The sequence below is a fragment of the Stegostoma tigrinum genome, chromosome 47 (assembly GCF_030684315.1).
Source record: "Stegostoma tigrinum isolate sSteTig4 chromosome 47, sSteTig4.hap1, whole genome shotgun sequence".
Classification (NCBI taxonomy): Eukaryota; Metazoa; Chordata; class Chondrichthyes; order Orectolobiformes; family Stegostomatidae; genus Stegostoma; species Stegostoma tigrinum.
Genome location: NC_081400.1, coordinates 4,299,715 through 4,319,013, shown reverse-complemented (window position 1 = coordinate 4,319,013; position 19,299 = coordinate 4,299,715). Strand labels below are relative to the sequence as shown.

The 19,299-nt window shown below is 48.5% G+C and overlaps 2 protein-coding genes across 5 annotated transcripts in view; both read left to right on the top strand.

The window, feature by feature from the left end:
• Positions 1 to 3,582, top strand: part of LOC125449666 (ras-related protein Rab-13-like) — a 49,542-nt gene extending 45,960 nt beyond the window's left edge. Inside the window, exon 10 of the mRNA XM_048525521.2 lies at positions 743 to 3,582. Coding sequence (XP_048381478.1) covers positions 743 to 820 — 78 coding nt within the window. The 3' untranslated portion in view covers positions 821 to 3,582. The remainder of the gene's footprint in view (positions 1 to 742) is intronic.
• Positions 3,583 to 6,146: 2,564 nt separating this feature from the next.
• LOC125449818 (gamma-secretase subunit APH-1A-like) lies at positions 6,147 to 18,963 on the top strand. 4 transcript variants are annotated; one of them, XM_059643014.1, is made up of 7 exons: positions 6,147 to 6,428; positions 10,777 to 10,947; positions 12,388 to 12,461; positions 13,149 to 13,271; positions 14,506 to 14,633; positions 15,531 to 15,654; positions 17,337 to 18,963. In XM_059643014.1, the coding sequence occupies exons 1-7, from the start codon at positions 6,316 to 6,318 to the stop codon at positions 17,627 to 17,629; spliced, it is 1,026 nt and encodes a 341-aa protein (XP_059498997.1). In that variant the 5' UTR covers positions 6,147 to 6,315; the 3' UTR covers positions 17,630 to 18,963. The 4 variants fall into 4 exon arrangements, with proteins under 4 accessions (XP_059498997.1, XP_059498996.1, XP_048381692.1 ...); XM_059643013.1 differs by having other exon boundaries at positions 15,531 to 15,723; XM_048525735.2 differs by having other exon boundaries at positions 6,148 to 6,428; positions 15,531 to 15,723; positions 17,333 to 17,469.
• Positions 18,964 to 19,299: the final 336 nt, after the last annotated feature.

Genomic DNA, 19,299 nt, shown 5'->3' with positions numbered 1-19,299 from the left:
TAGTGAAGGTTCACCAGACTGATTCCTGGGATGGCAGGACTGACATATAAAGAAAGACTAGATCAACTGGGCTTATACTCACTCGAATTTAGAAGAATGAGGGGGGATCTCATAGAGAAATATAAAATCCTGATAAGACTGAACAGGGTAGACGGGGGAAGAATGTTCCCAATGTTGGAGAAGCCCAGAACTAGGGGTCACAGTCTCAAGAATAAGGGGTAAGCCATTCAGGACTGAGATGAGGAAGAATTTCTTCACTCAGTTATGAACTTGCGGAATTCTCTCCCACAGAAAGCTGTTGGGGCCGCTTCATTAGATATGTTCATGAGGGAGCTGGATGTGACCCTTGTGGCTAAAGGGATCATGAGGTATGGAGAGAAACCGGGAGTGGGATACTGAAGCTGCATGATCAGCCATCATCATATTGAAGAGCTGAATGTCCTACTCCCATTTTGTGTTTCAATGAACAGGAGGAAAGAACAAGTATAATTTAGGGGCCAAGGAAGATTAAGGGGTCATGGAACAAACAGTGGCAATGTTTGTAAAGAGATGACAGAGCTTTGATCCAAAGTCAGTGTTAGTAGCAGAATAAAGGTCAACTTTAGTAGTAAAATTCATGAAAATAAGATACAAGAAGTGTAGTTCGTGGCCTTGAGAATTAGAAATTATGGATATAACTCTCTCTCTTTCCCTCTTTCATTTTGTTTTTGTCTAACTTGATTATTTGTTCCCTTCAAACCAGGGCTTTGGGTCTCCTAGCAACAAGGCTCCTCTGGAAAGCTCGCCGAAGACTAGTCCCTCCAAATGCTCCTTAGTTTAAGACTCAGGATGTGACAAATACACCAGAGAGCCACCTACCTAACCCTCCTTGGAGAAGACCTATTGTGTGGATAACTTATTGAAATCAACTACTGGACCTGTCTGGGGACACAGCAGTTAGTCATTCTGGCTTCGTTCCTGGTTTCGCTTCAATACAGCCCCTCCCCTCCCTGTCCCCCAACAACGTTCCCCTGTTCCCTGGAGGGGTGGGGCAGACATGATACTATGTTCCTTTTTGTGATGGGAACTTCTTCCCACAGCAGGTCAAGTCTGGGACTGTTTATAAGCTTTGCTTCTTTGTATGACATGTGGGGATTGAAGGCAGGTTGGGGTGGTTGAGAGGGGACAAGATATTGAATCCCAGCTGGTCTGTAACAACAGTGAGATGGAGTGGAGAAAAAGAGGGAGTGATAACAGACATTTTGTTGAGCAGCCAAAGATCTTGATGCCTTTTTGCCAGAGCTAATGGTGTTATCTGCTGTTTCTTTTTCCTCCACCCAATTTTTATGTGCTCATTCTTCAAGGACAAGACTCCCGTCCTTGTGGTTTTGGAATGCTTAACAGCCCAAGAGTGAGAATTTCCCAGTCCCAGGATGGAAATTGAGGTTAAATGTTAAGCAGTGGGACGGAATATGGCCAATTAGTTTATGTTTAATCGCCCTCCCACCATCAAACCTCATCTTTCTGGTCTGAAATTCCAGGGGCAGGCCGTTCAGGAAGCCAATGATAAACATGGACAAACCAGGAATTAAGAGATTGTTTTCATTTTATTGTTGAATGTTCCCTGCCCCATTAAATGGAGGTGTGATTTCTCAGATTCCACTCTTCCCACCCCCCCCACCCACCCCCCAACAAATTTGGTCCTAACAACATAATGACTCAGGTTGGAGCTAATGCTAGAGATGTATCAAGGACTAAATCATTTGGGGAAGGACCCTGAATTGTCCCAAGGTGGACCTTCTGAACACCAGCCACAATTATTCTACCAGATAATGGTGCAAGACTGAGCTAGATGAGCAGGGGGAGAAAAGTAAAAATCTGGTTTGAAGGATCCCGAGGCGAGTATACTAGAGCCCTCGGATGAAGGTGGTAGGTGGAGGGGCTTTCACCTAAGGTGAGGACAGAGTAAGCTGAGTTGGTCCTTGTGGTTGAATAGCTGATACACTCGCAGTCCAGACTCATTCACTCAAAGTGCTGGGAGTGAACCTTTAGGAAATAGCAAATCAGAGATAATGCTTGTGACTTGCATCTCCAATACGGTCCTTGGATCACACAAGTGCAACTCAAGTTGGCGGAAAGGAACAGAGAAGAGATTCCGGCAAGGGTTGAAATCAACAAAGAACAGCAATGTTTACCACCTGCAAATCAGTTTCAAGAGTGGGTGGGATAGTGTCAAACTGCATTCCCTCACCACCTCTCTTGTACCCAAACTCCTGCCGATAAGCTCTTTCATCAGCAGTGATGTCTTTTGTCTTCAAACACCTTCTTCACAAGTCTTTGTGTGGCAGACAATTAATTCTTTGCAGTATCGATGAGCTAGCTTCCTGTGTTGGCTTGCGAAGGGAGCCTGGGAGGGTGCATTTAATAATTTGGGAATAGTTGTATCAGATGCAGATTGTAGGCCATGGGGCTTTCTGATCGTCACGGGGCAAACAGGAAAAGCTTTCCACATCAATGCAGGACCGACACAACATGTGATGGGCCTCGTTCCGATTCATCCCACTTGACCTATTGCAGAGACGAATTACACCTCATGAATCTGGTCAATCTACCTGGGCACATTGGCATGGTGGAATTTGTTGCCCATGCCAACATGCCCCTGGGGGAACAGAACATATCCAAGGACTTACCCAGCCTTGACAAGGGCATGGCCAATTTAAGCTCCTCCAGGGTAGGGAGTGATTGGAGTCGGGTAGGGAAGATGTCGAAATAGTCTTGGTCTCAGGACATCCCGATTCAAAGCTAAATTTGTTACAATGAACAATCCCAATAGAGCACCAGAAAGAGTTTGTGGGGCATGAGTGAGGAAAGTAAAGGTGCTGTGTGTTTGAGTCCATGCAGTAGACTTTCCAGTGGGTGAGGAGAAACAATTAAACTGACCATCACGGTAGTCAGTTGTATAGATAGGCAGATGCTAGGTTCCATGCACAGTCTGCAATGGGGAGGGAGCGTGGTGGTAACAGGTGTTTAATTAGACTTAGTGCCCCCTGGGGGACAAGAAAGTGGAAGATAGCCCTTGTAGACCCTGCACTGCTGGAAAATGCACATAATAGGCCTCTGTGGCTATCTCTAGCTGGCCAAATACATGGGTACTTGCCTACTGATAGCATTTCAGAGGAGAGAGATGAAGTAAGTCGAGTGGCAGGATTGAAGTCAGAGGGAATTCCAATCATGGGCACCAGGCCTGTATTCTAGTGCTTCTGTGACACCACTGTGCTGACCACCTTTTCTTTGTTATCTACCCATGTCTGTGCCAACCATTGCTTAAGCTAAAATTTATAGATTTTAAAAAAATTAAAATCAGCCTGCCCAGATCAAGTGCCACTCAATCATTCAGATTAATTTCCTCTTAAGGTCAGTGTTTTTGAACAAAGTGCACTCTGCTTGCTATGTTGTGCCAACCCACTGTTCCCCTTCCCCAAGTTTCAAAAGACTGAAGCTTCCAGAAAATGAATCTTGGCCTCTGTGCCAGGATTGTGTCATAGCTGCATTTAGTGCCTTTTGTACAATGCTGATGTAATAAAGACTTGCAGTTGCTATAGACTTTGACAGTGGTCTTGGTATCTTTACAGTGTTTATTTTTTATATAGTCTGCTGGTCAGTTCTATCTGTGGTGGAGCAGACATTTGTAGCATGCTTAGCCTGCTCAGTATCTTGCAGCACTTGTGTGTCAACTGCACTGATCTGGGACTGGAGTCACACCATGGCCCAGATTAGGGAAGGATGGCAGGTTTCCTCCTACCTGCATGGTGGGAGATTCAGGAACCAAAGATCACAACTCTAAGGAGTGACGGTCACCAGATCCAAAACATTAACTGATTTTTTTTTCTTCACAGACTCTGCCAGACACTCTGAGCTTTTCCAGCAACTTCTGTTTTCTTTCCTAATTTACAGCATCTATAGTTCTCTTGTTTTTTTACACCTTTAAGGCTATTAGCCAAAGAACCAGAGGGTAAAGACAAGGATAACATGGTGTGAAGCTGGAAGAACACAACAGGCCAAGCAGCTTCAGAGGAGCAGGAAAGTTGACATTTCAGGTCAAGACCCTTGAAGGGTCTCAACCCAAAACGTCAACTTTCCTGCACCTCTGATGCTGCTTGGCCTGCTGTGTTCATCCAGCTTCACAGTGTTATCTCCGATTACCCAGTATCGGCAGTTCCTACGATCTCGGAAAAGACAAGGAAACTTTTTCCACAGACATAGGAATGGAAGTAGGTCATTCAGCCCATTAAGTCTGCTGTACCATTCAACAAGATTATGTCTGACCTGATTATCCTCAATTCTTCATTACTGTCTTTTCCCCATAACCTTTATCTCTTTACTAATTGAGAGTCTGTCTTGGCCTTGAATATACTTAATGATCCAGCCTCTGTGGTAAATAATTCCACAAGTTCACTACTCTCAAGAAATTCCTCCTTCCTGTATCTTGAGTGGTGAGTCTTTACTCTGAGATTATGACTTGTGGTCCTGTACAGGGCAGGGGTGCAAAACAATCTTTCCGCACATCAAGCCCCCTAAAAATTTTGTATGTCTCCACAACATCTGTAATACACAGCCTCCAGAGAACAGAAGCAGTAACTTGGCTTGATATTTACTCCATGAAGCAGGATCCTTTGTTAAAAATGCAGCAGTGTGTGGCTCTTTGGTTAGCACTGCTGCCTCACAGCACCAGAGACCCAGGTGAGATTCCACCCTTGGGTGACTGTGTGGAGTTTGCACGTTCTGTCTGTGTCTGAGGTGGTTTCTCCCACAGTCCAGAACTATGCCGGTTTCGGTGGAATCTCCATGGAAATGATGGCAGGGATGATGGAGGACTGGGTCTGGGTGGGATGCTCTTCAAAGGGTCAATGAGAACCTGACTGGCTAAATGGCTGGTTTCCACACTAAGATTTTTATATTAAACACACGTTACTGGGCACATTATAAACTGTCCTAGGAAATTTGATAAAGCTTTCAGAATCAAGGCGCTGCAACAGAGTAAATATTGAGTAAAAGGATCAAGAACCAGTTTTAAAGTGATTTGCAAAGCCAGGCACTTTTTGTTGAGATATTCAAGAAGGCAACAGATGGTTACTTCAATAGACAATGTTCAGGTGTGTACAGCAGGAGACTGGCACGAAATCATAATACTCATGCTGTGACCTCGCCCGCTAACGATGCTATAACAGTGATCCATCTCCAGTTCCAGCCTGCGGGCATTTGCGACACAGGAAAGACTACAACTCCCAGGTTGCGTTGCGGGCGGTACTTACACTTGATTGGCACCGGCCCTTCCGCTCAACAACTGGTCTGTTTGTCCAGCATGCCATTGGTTAGACCAACTCGCCGTCATCACCCAACACGCCCACCAGCCCCCAACAGCAGTTAACGTCTCCCAGCCCTCCATTCGAATTGGTTCAATCCCCTTCGTTGATAGGTCAGTCTGTCCACCATGCCGATGTCTGACTGGTCCATAGGCCCGTCAACCAAATCAGCCCTGGACACCAATTGGCTCTGAACGACACAGCACCACCATTAGATTGGGCTCACAAATGACCGCGACACACCCAAAGAAACCACGCCCACTATTTCAAACAGTGAAACTGGATTGCGCCAACACCCTTCACATGACTGTCAATCATCTCCCGATAGGCGCTCCACCCATGCCGAATGATGAGGCCGGCCTGCGACATCCATGAGGTCGAGCACACTATTCATCATTGCTCAACCCGCACGTCCGTTCCCCACACTGACGCCGATTACACCCGACAGACCGGTCTGCTCTCAGCGTCGAAGGACCAAGGCCGTCAAGCATGTCGACATCAGACTGGCTGAGCGGCCCGTCAATCAACCTCTGGCCCGCCTACCCTCGACAAGGACTTGCCAGTCCCTTAAGGGCCGTCGAATCCGACTGGCTGGTCGGAACGTCAGTCGACCCGAGCCCGCCTACCTTCCACATCGATTGGCCACAACATCAAGCGTTCTTATATCCGGCTGGTCGAACCGCCCGTCAATCAGGCCTGGACCCGCCTACCACTGAAGCTGTCAAGCAGGCCCGAGATCCGATTGGCCCGGACGACCGTCAAACATCCCACGCCGGCGACGTCGATTAGCCAAGGCGTAAGAGGGCGTGCCGCGCTCCGATCAGCCGAAGGGCCTGTCGAATGTACACAGCACCCCGACCCTCCGAAGTTCGGAAAGGGCGGGGAGCGAGGAGGAGGGCCGGGTGATGGCGGTGGGACTTTTAAACCGGGTTTAGGGCCTGAGGCGAACGCCTCGCCGCTTCCCTCCGCCGTCATGAGCGCGGCGGTTTTCTTCGGCTGCACCTTCATCGCCTTCGGGCCGGCGTTCGGGTTATTGCTGTTTACCGTGGCCGGGGACCCGCTGCGGGTGATCATCCTGGTCGCCGGGTGAGTTTAGAGGTGTAAAAGCAAAACCTATTCGTTTGTTTCAAAATCGAACAAAAACACCCAGCCGACCGCGCTCCCCGGCCTTACCTTCACCGACCACGCCCCCTTTCTCCCGCCGCTGTCAATCATTAAAGTCCCTGGCGGCTCTGGCTCCAGGATTTAAAGGGATCGTCACCGGCAGCGGGACCGAGCCTAAGTGTTTGGCCGACACAAAAAAATTTCTTTACTCTGTCACCAGTTTTCCTCCACCACCTTTTTATTTTAAAAAAATCCTTTTTCGCCCCCCCCCCCCCCCCCACACCGATTCTGGTACTCAATACCACCCTCCCCTCCCATCGACACTGAGCCTGGACGTTTATGCTCAGCGGGCTATTCGACTGCAGGAGGCCGGATGGACAGCAGCTTCCAGACCATCTCTCCGGCCTCCACAGTCGGGTTAACGCTTTTTTTTAAAAAACAGTCCTCTCGCAGTTTCGTGGCCGATCTGATGATTCCTTCTGAGGAAGGGTCACTGGACCTGAAACATTAACCCTGCTTTCTCTCCACAGATGCTGCCAGACCTGCTGAGCTTTTCCAGCAATTACCGGTGTTTGTTTGCTAATATTTGTCTGAGTGATGCCATCAGTGTGGGCTCACTTCCCATGCTAACTGAGGTTACTGTGAAAGTTCCTTCCTTCTCAAATTTTTTCATGCACCTTCCCACAACCCTCACCTGCCACGTGTTGAAGCTTGGGTTAAACTATCACCAGTTGCCCTATGATAAGAACATAAGAAACAGGAGCAGGAGTAGGTCATTGAGCCTGCTTTGCCATTCGATAAGATCATGACTGTGCTATACCTTTGCACGCTGTTTGACCCTCCAACATGCCAACATCTATCTAAATTTCGTACATAACTCTTTGACGTCTGCGTCACAGGTAGACACAGTGGTTAAGAGGATGTTTAGCACGCTTTCCCTCATTGCTCAGACCTTTGAGTATAGCAGCTGAGGCGTCACGTTGAGGTTGTACAGGATGTTAGTGACGCCACTTCTGAAGTACCGTATCTAGTTCTGATCGCCCTGTAGTAGGAAGGATATTATTAAACTGGTGAGGGTCCCAAGCACACTTACCAAGATGTTGCTGAGAATGGAGGGCTGGAGTTATAAAGGAAAGGCTGGATAGTCTGGGACTCCTTTCACTGGAGTTTGAGACATGACCTTTTAAAGAAGTTTATAAAATCATGAGGGGCATAGATAAGATGCCCCAGCAGAGGGTGGGAGAGTTCAAAACTAGGGGCCATATTTTTAAGGTGCGAGGCAATAGATTTAAAAGAGACCCGAGGGACAAATTTTTTTTTAAACAGAGAGGGTGTTTCATGTGCGGAATGAACTTCCAGAGGAAGTGGTGAATGTGGGTACAGTTACAATGTGTAAAAGACATTTGGATAAATATATGAAGAAAGATTTGGAGGGATATGAACCAAGCACAGCTAAGTCAGACGAGTTTAATTTTGGATTATGGTCGGTGTGGACTAGTTAGACACTGACCCTTCGGTCTACGTTCTCTGACTCTGACGTCGTACTCTCTCCAGGGCCGATAAAGCCTTCCGAAGGTGTATTGCCCAAGTCAGCCCCCAACTGGGGTCTAATGCGGGTTTTGTATATCTGCAACATAACTTCTGCATCTTTACACTTCAGTCCTCTGGATCAATATGCCAGCATTCCATTAGCCACCTTGATTATATTCTGCACTTGTTTGTGGCATTTCAAAGATCTGTGCACTTGGGCACCCACCATATTTAATTTCATTCCGTCTGTAAGGTACTCTGTTTTTCTGAATTTCTCTTCCCGAATTCTAACACCGAAGTGGCTATGTTAGGCAGTATGGGCTGGTTGCTTTCAGTTTTGACTCACAGTTTTCTTTTTGACTTCCTGCGCATCGGACACAAGTATTTGTGACCCACTGCTGTCACACGGGAAAATTTCCCAATTTAAAAAAATATATAGTCAATTTGGTGTTCGTCTGTTTTACATTTCTCGGCCTGTGCTGGCACGTGATGCTTTTGTAAATTTAAAACAAAAACTTTTGCATCCACTGCCTATTTATTCATTTATGTCTTGCCTCTGAAATGTTGCTATTGTATCCGTCTCCTTTGACCGCAAGTTCCTGTCATTTATCACCCTGTATGTAAAACAGCTTTTCTTTCACATCTCCTTTAAACTTCCCCCTTTAACCTTAAATCTGTGTCTCATAGTCTTGATGTTTCTACTCTTGGTTGAGGGTGGGTGGTATATAAAAGACTCTATCTGTCCATTCTCTTCATGCCTGGACAACTGGATTAATAGTCCATCAGCATTACCATCATCTTTGTCTCCATGAAATCAGGAAACAGCCTGTGGTACTAGATGCTGTAGAGGCTAAGAGCCCTGACTGTATTCTAGCAACAATATTGAGTAGGCTGAGGTTATTTTCCCTGGCATGTCAGATGCTGAGGGATGAACTTACAGAGGCTTGTAAAATCATGAGGGGCATGATAGTGTGAATAGTTTGGGCCTTTTTCCCCGTAGTAAGGGAGCCCAAAACTACAGGTGCGCAGGTTTAAGGTGAGAGGGGAAAGATTTGAAAGGGACCTGAGGGGCAATATTTTTCATGTGTTGGGTGTATGGAATGAGCTGCCAGAGGAAGTGGGAGGAGGCTGGTACAAATACAACATTCAAAAGGCATCTGGATGGCTACATGAATGGGAAGGATTTAGAGGGATGGGGCCAAATGCTGGCAATGGGACTGGGTTAATGTAAGATATCTGGTCGGTACGGACGGAGTTGGACCAAAGATATGTTGCTATGACCCTACTGGAGACTGTTGCCTGTGGACAAGTTGTTCCAGTGATGCTACAATCCTAGCATCTAGCACTTGAAGCAGCACTCAATACAAACTGGTCTGATAGTTAGATGTAGCCCCCTGATTTTGTACTGCCCGAATCTACTGGGGCCCTCAAATGCCCAACAGCTTCCCTTCAACCTCTCAGGAACTCGGCAGCATCTCACCTGACCCAGGCTCGTAAGGCCCACCCCTAGCAAACCAGACAGAGTAATAGTTGTACAGAGCACTCTTCGGTCCATGCCAACCACAGTCCCAAACTGTAGTCCTACCTGCCTGTGCTGGGCCCTTATCCTGTCTAAACATTTCTTATTCTTGTCCCTATCCAAACGCCTTTAAACATTGCTGCTATATGTTCATTCTGGAAGCTCATTCCAGACACACACCACCCTCTGTGTAAACAAAAAGAAGTCAGGTCTTTTATTTTGTAAGCCAATCTCCTGTCACCTTAAATGCCCCCTACCTTAATATTCCCTGCCTAGGGAAAAGACACCTACCATTCACCTTAGCTATGTCGTCATGATTTTCTTAATCTCTATAAAGCTCACCCTTCAACCTCCTATGCTCCAGTGAGAAAAGTCCCAGCCTATCTAGCCTCACCTTTATAACTCAAACCTGGCAACATCCTGGTAAATTCTTCTGAACCGTCTCCAGCTTCCTGTATCAGGGCGACCAGAACCAGACACAGTGCTCCAGAAGAGGTCTCACCAACGTCCTGTACGACCTCAACATAATGTCCCAACTGCTGTACTTGAAGGTCAGAGCAATGAAGGCAAGCATGCTAAACGCCTTCTTAACCCCCTTATCTATACGTGATGCAAACTTCAAAGAATTATGAAATAATTATAAGTTATAAAATACTGGAAATTTTTTTTTTTGCACCCACTGACTCACTGTTAGAGGATAGCCCTTCGAGTTAGATTGTAATGGGGTTTAATTTTCGATTGAGAGTCTGAACTGATACTCCTGGTGCAGGGACATCAGCTGGTCAAGGGAGATGTCTTAGTGGCCAAGATGTTAAACCAAGGCCACATTTGGGTGGAGGTTAAAGGTCACAGAGCCAGTATTGGAAGAATAGTAGGGGGCATTTCTCCCAGTGTCTCAGGGTCCATATTTACCCCTCGATCAGCATCACTGCGGCAGCAGATGGTTTGGGTCTTTGTGGGGTTTTGCTTTGTGCAAATTGGCTGCCTTTCCTACTTTGCACCTCAGGCGCAGCTGCTCAGTGCTTTCGCAGGCCCTGAGGCCGATTAGAGGCTGTAGGAGTGCGAACCTCTTGGGGGGTGCCACAGCCAGATGTTCCGAAGGACAATGACGGCATGCAATTAGACTGAAGGGTAGAGCTGGATGAACACAGCAGGCCCAGCAGTATCAAGGCTGACATTTCAGGCCTGGGCCCAGACCCTTATGGCTCACGCTGCAGCAAGCGTGCTCAGCTTTCTCTGGTCATCTGTTGGACTGATGGTCACTGCTTTCTTCTCCCGTAGCTCGTTCTTTTGGCTGGTGTCACTGCTGTTCTCCTCGCTGCTGTGGTTCGTGGCGGTGCAGCTCGGTAACAAGGCGAATGCCGGGGTTCAGCATGGGCTGCTGATGATGGGAGCCGGGGCCTCTGTCCTACTCCAAGAGGCCTTCCGCTTCGCGTACTACAAGCTGCTCAAGTAAGCTCGCTGACTGAAGAGGCCGACCTGCTCCCCAGAGATCAGTCTGGGCTGAGTTCGCTATGCAAAAGATCCCGTGGCTCAAGGGTGGGGGAGGTGGTGTTCACTCCAGTGTCCTAATTGCTGCAGCCAACATCGTTGAACTGAAACCTTCGCTCTGTCGTTCTGCTTCCCCCTTCCTAGAGGTGGTTTGCATTGCTGGGAATCCTTGACTGACTCCACCTCTCTCATCCTGAAGCAGATCGGCGTAGCGGCTTTTGTGGGATCTTGCCGTGTACACACAGGCTGTGCCTCCTTGCTCCCCCCAACCACCATGACCCTCTACCATCACACATCAAAATGTTCTCAACGAGGCTTAACGTTGCATTAGGGATAGCATGGATAGGGGAGAGACCAACAGAAGACAGTTGGGATACGGGGTGGCAACCTATAACTGGGTAGCTTTCTGCAGGAGTCAGTGTTGTAAGCACTGTCGTTTGAGTCAAAGTTACTGACTTATGGACTGGGGACATGAATGCACTGCAGGCAAATCAGGGCAGACCTTAACTTTAACAGTAAGGGCCTGGGGTGTTGCTGAACAAAGGCGCCTTGGAGTGCAGGTTCATAGTTCCTTTGTACGTGGAGTCACAGGATAGTGAAGGGGGTGTTCGGTACGCTTGCCTTTATTGGACAGTGCATTGAGTATAGGAGTTGGGAGAGTCGGGTTACAGCTGTACAGGACATTGTTTAGGGCTACACTTGGAATACTGCATTCAATTCTGGTCTCCCTGCTACAGGGAGGATGTTATGAAACTTGAAAACGTGCAATAAGGATTTACAAGGATGTTGCCGAGGGAATTTGAACAATAGGGAGTGGCTGGGGCTATTTTCCCTGGAGCATTGCGGGCTGAGGGGTGACCTTTTATAGGTGTTTATAAAATCATGAGGGGCATGGATAGGGTGAATAGTCAAGGTCTCTTTCCCCCATGGTAGAGGAGTCCAAAATTAGAGGGGCATAGGTTTGGGGTGAGAGGGGAAAGATTTAAAAGGGCGAAACTTTTTCTCACGCAGGGTGGTGTGTGTGTATGGAATGAGCTGCCAGAGGAAGTGGCTGGTACAGTTACAACATTTAAAAGGCATCTGGATGGGGACATGGATAGGAAGGGATTAGCAGGATACGGGCCAAATGTTGGCAATTGGGACTGGATGAATTTAGGATGTCTGGTTGGCAAGGATGTCTTGAACCAAAAGGTCTGTTTGCGTGCTGTACAGCTTTTTGACTCTGTTTCAGAACACATGGTTTAAATTTTTGTTTTGGTGGGGAGACTGGTGCAGCCCGGGGGAGGACAAGAGGTTTAGCAGCCCTTCCCTTCCTGGCCCAAGTTCCGAATGGCTGCATGGTGGGGATTGTGTGTCAGTTGTGATAACCAGCAACCTTGTATATCTCTGCCCTTCCCACAGGAAAGCCGACCAAGGTCTCGCTGCGATGAGCGAAGACGGGAGGTCGCCCATCTCGATCGGACAGATGGCATATGGTAAAAAGAATGAGCTCTAGCCCCCCCCCCCACCACCACAACCATGGTGTAAATGTTCCATCCGACAAACGCTTTGCCCTCTGTTGCGGCACCATTCCCTCTCGTTGTGAATTTAACCTCAGTTGCTCAAAACGCCGGGAGAATCCATCGTCCCCAAGCCCCCACCCTTCCCAAAATGCCGTGGAAAATTCACTCTGCACGCATGTACGAATTAGGAGTAGGCTGTCTGGCTCTCTGTCCATGCTTGGCCACACACCTGTGGCTGACTTGTTTGTAACTCGCTGCCAGAAGTGGAATGAAAGGTGACGAACGGCTGGTTTCTCTCCCCAGGTCGTTGCTGAAGTAAAGCCCCACTGAGCCTGAAACATTTATTTTGTCTCTCCCCACTCCAGAGCCGATGAATTTCTCCGGTGTCCTGCGTTTTGTTTCTAGCATCTGCGGCATTGTTGCCTGTGATCTGCTACAAGCCAGCAAGCCCGGCCGGTCCTTGCCTGTAGCCACCCCAAGGGTCAGGGACAAGAAACAAAGTTGCTGGAAAAGCTCAACAGGCCTGGCAGCATCTGTGAAGGAGAAAACAGAGTTAACGTTTCAGAACCAGTGACCCTTCCTCAGAACGAGGGCCAGGGGTTTGCCGAGTGTCCTTTCGATCCTTCTTCCCCTCATGCTGCCCATCTCTCCCTCTCTCAGTTTCGGGTCTTGCCTTCGGCGTTGCCAGTGGTGCTTTCTCCGTCATCAATGTACTGTCGGACTCGCTGGGGCCAGGCGTGGTGGGCATTCATGGAGACTCTCCCTACTTCTTCCTTACCTCAGGTCAGTTGGAGAAACGAGGGATGGGCTACGTTACAAAATGTGCACAGCGCGTGCAACGTCTAACCCTTAATTACACATTAAAAGTCCACCTCAGACTTGAATACGCTGACCCAGCCTTAATAACCCTCTGCGGTAAAGAGCTTCCCAGGTTCATTCCCCTCTGAGAGGAGAAATTCCTCCCCATCTCTGACTACAACAGGCGAACCCTTAATTCAAGATGATGCCCCCTGTATTATTAAACTGGAAACAGTGCAGAAAAATTCGCTAAGATGCTACCTGTACTGGATCGTTTGAGCCACAAGAAGAGGCTGGGGAGTCTAAAACCAGAGAGCGTAGGTTAAACTATGACAAAACGCCCCACAGGGTCAACTTTTCTCGCAGAAAGTGGTGAGTGCCTGGAACAGGCTGCTAGAGGTAGTGGAGGAAGTGAGTACAATTTCGTCATTTTACGAAACATTTGGACACGAATGGGATAGGTATGGAGGGATATGGACCAAACAGGCAAATGGGGCTAGTTTAATTGTGAATACTGGGCTGCGTGCACAAGTTAGGCCAAAGGGCCGTGCTGTAGACCTCTATGGTTCTCGATTCTCCCACATAAGGGGAAACGACCTCTCCCACGTCTCCCCTGTCAAATTCCCGCCAAGGATCTTGTATGTTTCAATAAGGTTACCCCCACAATCTTCTAACCTTCGATAAGTACAGACCTAATCTACTCAACCTCTGTCTCTCATTTGACAGTCCCTCCATCCCCAGGATCAGCCAAGTGAACCTTCTCTGGGCTGCCTCCGGTGCCAGTCTACCTTTCCTTAGATACGGGACCCCAGGCTGTTGACACTATTCCAGTTGTGGTCTGACTAATGCCTTGTATAGTTTTATCAAAACTTCTGTGTTTTTTATACCCCATTCCCTTGGAAATAAATAAAGGCCAGCACACCACCTGCCTTCCTAGTTTCGTGGGACCGGCTAGCAATGGGAGGAGTTGACCCTCCCCATTCCAAGAGTGAATCACAACCGAGGTTCAAAGTTTGCATTGCAGCACTGCCCCCCCCAACCCCAACCCCCACCCCAAGGTGTCTCGAAGCTAAGCCCAGAGACCGCTGAATGGGCAGAAATCTACCCCCGGTCAATTTCAGTGCATGCTGAACACCAGCTCCCAGAGTGTCTCTCGGACACGTACACGCTCAGTAACGGGGTGATTCCCCTCTCTGTCTGTCTCTCTCTCTCTGTGCAGCTTTCCTGACCATGGCTGTCGTCCTCTTACACACGTCCTGGGGGGTCGTGTTCTTTGATGCCTGTGAGAAGAGGAGGTGGCTATCTCTGATGATGGTCATTGTCACTCATCTGTTGACATCTGGCCTGGTGAGTCTTACCCCCCTTTCCCCACCTCTGCACCTTCTCTCCCACCCCCCCTCCCTGACTAACTGCCTGAGAGGCCCCTACCTTTCCGGTCTGAAAATGAGATTCCTATTGGAGAAAGATAGCTGGGTGGAAAGATCGAATTAATCTCGGTGAAGCTGAAAGGATGAATACAGATCCGAGAGATGAGAGCGGAGAATTTCCCTGCCCTCTCTCGGTCAACACTGTGGCTTGAGGGGATGTGCACGGTGGCAGCTGTGCTTCTCAAAATGCTTCCCCCTGCTTTAAGCGTTGTCACAACCCCACAGGGAGAGTGGAGGTGGGGACTGTGGGGTTGTTGTGTGTTTTTGGTTTTTGTTGGGGGGTGGTGGGTGTAGGGGAGAGGCGAATGTTTTTGGGGAAGACACGGTGGATGACAGGCGAACTGAGTAACCAGCAGGTGCCTGTCCAAGAAAGAACACGGCTCCGGGAGCTCAGGAAATGCCACAATTTCATCTTGCGACCCCACTTGGTCTGAAGATGTGCCAGGCAGGGTGGAGCGGCCACGTTAAACTGCCCATGGTGCCCAGGGACGTGCAGGCTAGGTGGAAGAGCCAGGGGTAATGCAGGGTTCTGGGGATTGGGTGGGATGCTCTTTAGATGGGCTGAATGGCCTGCTTCCTCACTGTATGGATTCAATGTGGTTTTCCGTTCCATTAACCTCTAAGCTGGTTAGGGTCCTCTGTTCCCTGCCCTGTGCTCTCCAGGGGTTTGGTGAGCAGAAGAGGCCCAGATAACCTCTGGGCAGAGACCTCACTTTGAGGTGTTGGGGGCGGGGGTGGTGCATGAACTGTTCCTCGCTGCCTCCGCGCTGTACCCCTGCGACTGACCTATCGTCTCCTTTCCTGCCTTTGTTCCCAGACATTCCTGAATCCTCGGTACGAGTGGAGCCTCCCTCTGATCTATGGCCTCACGATTGCCACTGGAGGGTGGGCCTTTTTGACGGCAGGTGGATCGGTGCGGAATGTCTGGCGCTGTGTCACATGTAGGTACACGAAGTGCTCGTGCTCTTGTCTCCCAGCGCCCCGGCGTGCTTCGTGCCTTTCGCCGCTTCGTAAGTGCTCCCCGTTCTCTTTCCTGTGGATGTTGCGTCAATAGTTATTGCCCATGCTCAGTGGTTTCCAATCAGGCCCGCACCCAAGATGCCATTCCAACTGTAGAGTATTAATTCCACCCCCCCTCCGCCGCAACCAAACGACCTTTGCTCTTGCCTGTGTTATGACCTCCCCCCCCCCCCCCCCAAAATATATCAAGAAGGTAGTCTAGACCCTAACGTTTTCTTATTTTAAAGGTAAATGTGAGACGCTGTGTTCTAAATGCAGTTCCATCGGTCAAACTGCTCAATGCGTTAGGCAAAACGCAGAGAGAGAGACACTGCGATCCCAGCAATATCTGCCAAAAGCTAACTACAAATTATGGATCTTTTGTGAGCTTGACCACACTCACTCGGCTTCTTCTGATGTTCCAACTTAAAAACAAAACCCCAAGGTCTTGGGTTTTTTTTTCCCCATTTCGGAAGAAGGGTCCAGACCCGAAATGTCAGCTTTCCTGCTCCTCTGATGCTGCCTGGCCTGCTGTGTTCATCCAGCTCCACACCTTATTATCCCAAGGTCTCTCACAAGTTGTTTATTTTCTCGTAGACTGCTCATCATCTCTTTCCCCCAGTAGCTCCCGCTCCAAGCAATCAGGGCACATCACACGTCCTCCAAGCCACAGTTGACATCTGTTCAGATTTCAATGTCCCCTGTTGTTGGATTCGAGCCCATATCCTCAACCAGGCCCAATTGTAGCCTGGGGCTCTGAATTATCCAACGGTCCTAGCAACGCATTCACAGTGATGCAGCCTTTCCTGGTTAACGGGCCTCCTCCAGCCTCCATGTACAAGCGACTGGGGGAGAGTTAGGGATGGCGGTTGAAGACGGCTGTGGTCAGTTTTGGTCAATGTCGCACCAAATGGGAGAGAATGTGTTTTCTGGATAAGAGCTGGATTTTGGATGTCAGGGTGAGGTGAGGCCTCTTCTCGAATACTGTGTCCAGTTCTAGGAAGGATGTTGTTGAACTGGAGAAGGTTCAGAAAAGATTTACCAGGGTGTTGCCAGGAATAGAGGGTTTAAGCTATAAGGAGTTCAAAACTAGGGGGCATATTTTTTTAAGGTGAGAGGAGAAAGCTTTTTAAAAGGACATGAGGAGCAATTCTTATTAAACAGAGTGGTTTGTGTGTGGAATGAACTGTCAGAGGAAGTGTTGACGCGGTTTCAATTGGAACATTTTTAAACAAACATTTGGACAAGTACATGGAAAAGAAAGGTTTAAGGTGGACTTGGGCCAAATGCGGGTAAGTGGGACCAGTTTAGTTTGGGAGCATGCGGATGACTTGGACTGAGGGGTCTGTTTCCATACTGTACAACTCCGACTCTCCTGCTGCTGTCTTTTATTTATAACGTCTTTGGGAATGGGATTAATGCAGAAGTGCGCCCAGGATCCAGAAGGTCAACTGGTCATTCTCTGCCCCCCACCCCCACCTCCTGCTCCTGCCCCCCGCCCATTTTGGTAATTGTTTTTTTCTCTTTCTCGTGTGCTGTCTCGTGCGCGCGCGCGCGCGCGCTCTGGCTCTGGCTCTCTCGTGCTCGCTCGGTCTCATTTTGACCATGTTTGTGTTTCAGGCAGGCAGCCGTCTGACCCCTACATTCTGGTCTATTCAGCTCTGCAGCCACCAGCTGAGGATTGATGGTCAGTCCCAGCACTCCCAACCCCTCGGCTCGGATCTGCTTGCCTTTTCCCCGTTGCCCCCCCCCCCCCCCCCCCCACACACACACACACACACACACACACACACTGGGCACTGGTGCCCAGCTCCCCGCAGAACGCGGGGTGAACACAAGGACTCGGACTGCAATTATTTGTTGCACGTGTCGGACTGGGTGTTCGTTGTGAAGCAGACAGCAGAGGGGCCCCGATAGCAATTACCTCAAGAAACGACTCAGTTCGTCCACTGGAAGAAATCAGACACCTCAAGGAACAAAGTCGACTACTGAGTGTGTTATGGAACTTCTGATTTATTTTTCAAAGAACACCCATTATGGTGCAATACTACATTAGAGTGGGTGTGTGCATGTGCAATTTTTTTTGTCATTATTATTTCCTAATCTCTTAACTGTGTCGTTTGAAGCAAAAGGCAGGGGCCTAACCTCTAGCACTTGAGCTACTCTCCTCCTTTTGTGTTTTCTTACAGGACTTCAGTAGCATTCCAGTTAAATCTATCAGGACTGTGTGACTGAGCGAGCAAGAGGGAAGGTCCTGTCTGTCCTCTGCAATTTATTTAAGAGGACCTGTCCAGCTCTTGTCGCTTATAGCGAAACTACAGTTTAGCACTGCAGAGAGCGTATGTTTATAGGTAGATAATCACTGGGTTTGAAAATTTTAAAGGCAAGATGAATTGGCCATTCTTCCCCACCCTGATTTGGGGGTGGAATGTGATTGTGCTTTCCACTGCTGAGCTGTGGTCTGTAAGAACTGTTGGTCTCGCCATCTTGAGAAAAGACAGCCGCTGTTAACTCTCCTCGCACCTGCGTTTTAACCCACAGATCTTAAAATTCGCCACCAACGTGAAGTTTCTTCCTGCCCAGGGCCCAAACAGCCTGACAATTTGCAGCTTCTCTTTTTGCATGCCCCACCTCTCCTTAAAAAAAGAAGGTTTCTGAGCTGTGTTTAAGAGCAGGCAGGGGAGATTAAAGGTCGGCAGGAATAGCATTTCATCCCCAAACTTACCCCGCCCTCCCCAACGTACCACCACCAACAGCAAAAAAAGACTTGCTTCAGTACAGCTGTCCACCTCCCCTCAGGATGCTTGTCACTGATTTCTCTTCAGTTTATCCTCCAAGATCTAGTGGGATGATGGACTGACATAGGGAAGGATGAGTTGCAACTTTTAAGTAGCCCAGGTCCGATCAGCAGATACAGGTCCCAGGTAGCTGAGCAGCCTGTATGTGCCTGCGTCATCTTGCCCCCTTGAGAGGAATGGGTTGAGCGAGGGCACAGAGATGAGAGAACCGATTTTACATCATTCTGTGAGGCCTACGTGCAACGGGGAAAGAAATCGCAAAACATCTGGGAAATGTTTTTTTTGGGCTGCACTGATGAACTGCCTTAATGCATGCTCAGAATGATAGGAAAGGCGCTGTGTATTTGTTGAATAATGTGGGTATTGTAACAAGCTGATTCTGTGTGCGATATTGCACATCTGTCTTTAAAAGAGCATAACTATTTCATTTGAAAATACAATACTTTAATTATTTTCCTGGCAGAGTCCTATTCTGTTTCCGGATTGTACAGACTGAGTGCAAATTGTCCACAGTGGCTTCCTGGAGAATTGCAAAGCGACACACTAAGGAATTTTAAAAATAAGAGGTGCTTGGAAATAATCAGCAGGTCAGGCAGCTTGTGTAGAGTGAGAAATGGAGCGCATGTTTCGGGGCTGTGACCTCAAAATTCACAGATGCTGCTGGCCTGCTGAGTGCTTCCGCTGTTTCCCGTTTACCTCTGTCATGTTTCCCAACTGCTTTGCTTTTGCACTTGAAGGATTCCTTTTCATGTGTTTGGCTTTTGAATTTTACTGAAATCCCAGAGGCTG

Excerpts from the sequence above, each read along its gene's own strand:
- LOC125449818 (XM_059643013.1), top strand. The coding sequence starts at position 6,316 with ATGAGCGCGGCGGTTTTCTTCGGCTGCACCTTCATCGCCTTCGGGCCG. Across the intron at positions 6,429-10,776 it reads GTGATCATCCTGGTCGCCGG|CTCGTTCTTTTGGCTGGTGT; the intron begins GTGAGTTTAGAG and ends CTTCTCCCGTAG. Across the intron at positions 12,462-13,148 it reads GATCGGACAGATGGCATATG|TTTCGGGTCTTGCCTTCGGC; the intron begins GTAAAAAGAATG and ends TCCCTCTCTCAG.